General features: G+C 42.1%; 1 protein-coding gene across 2 annotated transcripts; it reads left to right on the forward strand.

Annotated features, from left to right (window-relative positions):
* The first annotated feature begins 329 nt into the window (after positions 1–329).
* Positions 330–4,814, forward strand: selplg (selectin P ligand). Of its 2 annotated transcripts, none has more exons than XM_084746589.1 (3): positions 330–516; positions 727–843; positions 3,315–4,814. In XM_084746589.1, exon 3 carries the CDS (start codon positions 3,323–3,325, stop codon positions 4,757–4,759), a length of 1,437 nt encoding a protein of 478 aa, XP_084602715.1. In that variant the 5' UTR covers positions 330–516; positions 727–843; positions 3,315–3,322; the 3' UTR covers positions 4,760–4,814. The 2 variants fall into 2 exon arrangements, with proteins under 2 accessions (XP_084602715.1, XP_084602716.1); XM_084746590.1 differs by having other exon boundaries at positions 730–843.
* The last annotated feature ends 536 nt before the right edge of the window (positions 4,815–5,350 follow it).

The raw sequence follows: 5,350 nt of genomic DNA on the forward strand, positions 1-5,350 counted from the left end.
CAACGTTCAAAACACTAAAAAACAAAAGACGTTTGCTTTCATGTCAGTCTTCTACACTTCAACATTGTTTTTTAGAACCATATCTCAGTATGAGTCACCAGTACAGGAAGTGACACTTATGATTTCCACAGCAGACGAACATTTCCTGACAGGGTATAAATGTGGCTGTCCACACTTCATATTTTTAATGCCAGTGCACTAAATCAGACATCAAACAGCTTCAAATCAATTCATTCCATGGGCTTTCTGATTAATCACATGGATTCTTGCTTTATATTATCTCTACATGTATTGCACTTGACGTAACGCTGTCTTCGTGTAGCTGTCTCTGTGGTCTTCTATCATTGCCTTGAAGTTCCTGACACATGACACGCAGCTTCAAATCTTAGACAGAAGTGTGACATGCGAGAGAGAAGCATCAGTTAACAGAACTGAGAACTTCCTGCTACCTCAGATAAATTAGTTGTCAGAACAGCAGGACATGCAGAGCAGCACCACCAACTCTCCATCAGTGAGGTAAGACGCATATTCTGCAAATTAATACCTGTAAGATCTTAAAATATGACAGCTGAACTGATACAAAAAGAAGCTTCTGGTGAATTTTACTTCCTCGTTGATGCTAGCTAAAGCTATGGGTTTCTAAGGGAAGTGTCTGTCTTAACAGACTTTTTAAAAAATGTTATATAGCTGCTCAAAGTGTGAACGTTTCCTGTTTCCTCTATAAAGCAGTGTTGCAGTCAGCATGCCAGCAGTCTGAGGATGTTCTCCCAGAGAGGCTGAAATGAGCTGAACTCAACTTTTATCAGATTTTTTATCCTCACATCCACCAGCAGCAGCAGCAAGGTAAGACACTGACATGTGTCTCTGAGGACGCATTTTAAAGCTTTGTTCTGGTCAAATGTGGCTGGTTTGGGGATCTACTGTATCCTTTCAAGTAATGTTTTTTTTCTCACAGAGGAGGTTGATTTATCTATTTGGTTTACTTCTTACCTACCTCTGAATCCTTTGCCGCAGTGTGAACTTTTCTCATATAGAAAATAAAAAGGACAGTTTTAGATTGACTCTAAAAGTGCCACAGTTCTGTTTTTTTCCTGTGAAAACGTATGGGTGTGGTGAAAGACGCATGATGGTTTCATCATAAGATGCCACTTGCAGACACATGACACATTGATTTTTTTCCCCCATATGCATGTCTGCTGTTAAATCACAACTGTGTAAAGGGGCAGTTCACCCTGTGGTGCTATTTATCCATCTGGACAGGAGCTGATCTCATTACAACTCTGGGGAGGCCAGTTAGAAGCAGAAAGCAAGTGGGTTTTAGCTTCACTCTGTGTGGTACTTTTGCTGTTTGCGAGGTTAATTATTAGAAGATAGGTCAACTCAATTAATGTGAATTATTAATATTAAAATATCCTCTGCTTCCAGCGGTCTCAGAAGTGGACAAGCTGTTAAACCAAACTCCAGTCTAAAAACAGGTCTTTTATGGTAGGGGCCTATTTTTTTCACAGCAAAAACTTAAGTTACACCATCACTAAGGCTCTTTTCTGATTTGCTTCGACATAATTTGCACGCATTATTTATTCAGTAACATCATTAACTAACCTCTGATGAAGTGTTTGCTACAGGAAAGTGACGTATGTAGTTCATAACAGTGATTAATATAGATAGGCAGGGGCATAAAAAAAAAACTGAAAGTGTTGTGTTTATGTGTGAATTATTTCAAAGGTGAAGACAGCCTCTATTAAATATATATTTTCAGTTGCTTCTTACTTTTGGAGATATTTGCCGTAGAGAAAACTGCCTTCTCTTGAATATGCTGTAATAGAACTAAATTCAACTCAACTTGTGGTGCTCACAGTGGCAAAAAATACAACTGAAAACTCCACAGCAATGTCACTTTCCAAAATCAATTACTCAAGATAGTCCATAGATCTTGTTGTGAACAGTTTTAATGTGGGAACTATTGTCTGTCTACCACACTACATCCACCAACTGTATCACTACACTAGCTAACACAGAGGTGCTAACATTATTGCTCAGTCGAGGAGGACAACATTAATGTTGTGAGCACGGGCCTATCGTCCATGAGTAGATGCACGCTTCCTTCTGCACAGTAATATGGTTGGTGGGTGTAGTTTTGTAGAAAGAAAATAGTTGCTGATAGCATGAAACTGCTAACCAAACAAGGACTGTGGATTATCTTGAGCCATGATTTCTGTAAAGAGACACTGCCGTTGAGAATGCCAAGTGCCATGTAGCTCCATTATATTTGAGAGAAGGCCCGTGTTTACAAAACTCAGCAACACGCACAAAAACAATCTAGATGAATAAATAGCACTACAGGTAAGAGGAAAAACACAGATTTTTGATTTTGGGAGGTGAACTGTCCCTTTAATACATTCAACAAAAATATAAATGCACCACTTTTCTTTTTGCTCCCATTTGTCATCGGTTTGTCAAATCCTACATTTTTTCTGCAACCACAAAAGTTTTATTTCTCTCAAATTCTGTTCACAGATTTGTTGAGTGAACACATCTCTTTTGCCAAGATAATCCACCCACCTGACAGATGTGGCATGTAGAGATGCTGATTAAACAGCATGATTATTGCAGTGGTCACAATAAAAAAAACAAAATGTGCAGTTTGATCTTGAAAAAGACAGTTATTAGGCACTTAACTATGGCTATTCCACATAGATACCTTTCATTTCCCAGGATGGAAAAGTCATGACCCATCTTACTCTGCCTCTGACTGGCTAATTCTCGTTGCCCGTGTTGGTTGGGCTGGTTTATGTTTGAGGAGAGACTGGTTATAGTTAGGATAAGAATATCTGGGTAAGCCAATCAGAGGCAGTCCCACCTGTATTGGAAAAGGAGAAGTACTCACTAAATGTGTAAAAAAAATGAGAGAAATAAACCTTTATAGAGGAAGTCAGAAGTAACTCATGAAAAATGAGAGCAAAAACAAAAGTACTGCATTTTATTTTAGCATATTTTTAAAAGGTATAATCTGTTACATTACCCAGAAGAAAAGAATATATATATACTCATTTGATATAATCCCTTTCAGTCATCACTTATGACCCACTATAAGTATGTGGTGGTGGCTGTTTTTACAGAAACCTTGCCCTCTGCCTGTATTTCCTTATTTTTTCTCACTGTCTGGTTGTGCTCATGCATTTCACCAACCCAAAACATTCATATTCACAGTCCTAATGCTTTTAGGAACAGCTCAGACCAATCCAACTGACTCAACCTTTAACCAACTTTTTGCATTGCATTCGGTGAATTTGATTTTTTTTTTGTAATTTCAGAAACAACAATGATGCAACTCAGCATGAAGGCATATGTGGCTCTGCTGTGGGGAATATCTGCTTTGCTTTCTATGGAGTCCATGAGTGCTTCAATCCCAGAAACCAGCAGCATGAACTCAAGCGCTGAACCTGACACGACGACCAAGCAAATGATTACAGTACATGTAGCTCATAATGAAGCAGAGACAACCGGGCCTCCAACTCAAGAACCTGCAGAAGTCAGTGTTGCTGCAAAAGCAGCAGAGGCGGTTTCCTCTGTCACACCCACAGTGATGTCAGAGGAGGTGTTTGCCACTTACAGATATGACAGCTCAAATGACGCGCGTGATTCAGTTGCCATGACCACAGCAGCAGCAGCTGCAAGCAGCTCAGGTCCAGGATTGCTTCATACCTCTGCATCAGTGACCACAGCTGCAGATGGAGCTTCCTACAACATGACAAACTCAGAAACAACAACACCCACAAAGGATCGGTTTCATCAACAATCATCCACTCCTTTGACTGACACGACTTCTTCTTCTGCAACAACCACAGCAGCATCTTTAGCAGCAGAGACTGTGCCTTTGCCACAGTCTACATCCACCCCTGAGCCTGAAGTTACATCCAGCTCATCTTCCACCGCCTCTCCTGCTAATTTGACTCAGACTCCACTCTTCATCCAGAACCTCAGCAGTCCCTCGGTTTCTACTGCAACCACAATAACAGCAAACCCGACCTCAGAGGTGGCGCCTCTGACATCTGACCCCACTACTTGGCCTGTCAAAATACATGAGACAACCACCAACAGCACTGAGAATTTTTCAACATCTCAGACCATTTCTGTGACGCAACCCCACACCTCCACACCAGAGTTTACAACAGGCTCAACTTCTACTGCTGAGCCTCCAGCTGTTTCAACCAATTCTGCCAACGCCACTTTCACCACCACTCCCACCACTGCCAACGTCTCCACCACTGCCAACGTCTCCACCACTGCCAACGTCTCCACCACTGCCAATGACTCCACCAGTGCTGCAGGAATCTTCATCCCTAATGTACCCAAGAAGCTGCCGATCCCAACGACCAAATCAACTCCTACAACCACAATCTCAAAGAGCCCATCCAGCAGCACGGAGGTCCAACCCTGCTCCACCCGCGGCGTGGTAAAGCAGTGCCTCATCGCCATCGCCTCTCTGGCGGGGTTGGCCACCATCTTCATGGTTTCTACCATTGTCCTCTGCACCAAGCTGTCAGCGAGGAAGTACAAGGTGAAGAAACCTCAGCCGGCCACGGAGATGATGTGCATCTCGGCCCTGCTGTCTGAGAGGAATTACACCTACACGAGACAACGCAATCCAGTGAGTAACGGAGTCCTAGTGATGCATGGCGGAGGAGACAGCGACGAGGATGGAGGAGATAACCTCACTCTCAGCAGCTTCCTACCAGATAATGACCGTTATGTTTAGGTGGATTATTATTGCCAGATACATACGTACATTTCATCAGACATCAGATTGGACTGATCTGTCTGATGTCAGCAATGTGGAAACAGTTGCTGTTTGAATAAACTCGTACTTCCTCTTTGATGTCGGTGGTTTGGCTTCACTGCACGCCCTATTTCTGTGGAGGAAGAGATATAGAAACCACAGGAACAACAAAACACAGTATTGTTTCATGCTCCTTTGTATTTGTGTTGTATTTTTGGTGAGAGTAAAGACTTTTTGCATATTCTACACTTGCCCTCCCCGAGACTTTAAGCCAGGATGATCAAAGATTTCTTCTTGAAAAACATCCTGAGCTGGGACCTGATGGCGTTTCACTTAGCGGCGGGGGACAGGAAGGCTTGTTTTGTCAAGGGATTACTGTTCTTCACAGACACCGCTCAGTATACAAGTGCTATTCTGGTAGCAGTGAGGCGTAATTGTATGAACACTGTAATCTGATAAATGGCAAACTTTGTGTGACTCTGTTTATGTGGGTGTTTGTGTAGCTATGGAATGTCTGTGTTGGGGTAATTTATTAGATTAACATCTTATTCAACAGGTTGGTAACTATTT

This window comes from Lutjanus erythropterus, chromosome 20, assembly GCF_056507025.1.
Source record: "Lutjanus erythropterus isolate fLutEry1 chromosome 20, fLutEry1.hap2, whole genome shotgun sequence".
Taxonomy (NCBI): domain Eukaryota; kingdom Metazoa; phylum Chordata; class Actinopteri; order Lutjaniformes; family Lutjanidae; genus Lutjanus; species Lutjanus erythropterus.

Excerpts from the sequence above, each read along its gene's own strand:
- selplg (XM_084746589.1), top strand. The coding sequence starts at position 3,323 with ATGATGCAACTCAGCATGAAGGCATATGTGGCTCTGCTGTGGGGAATA.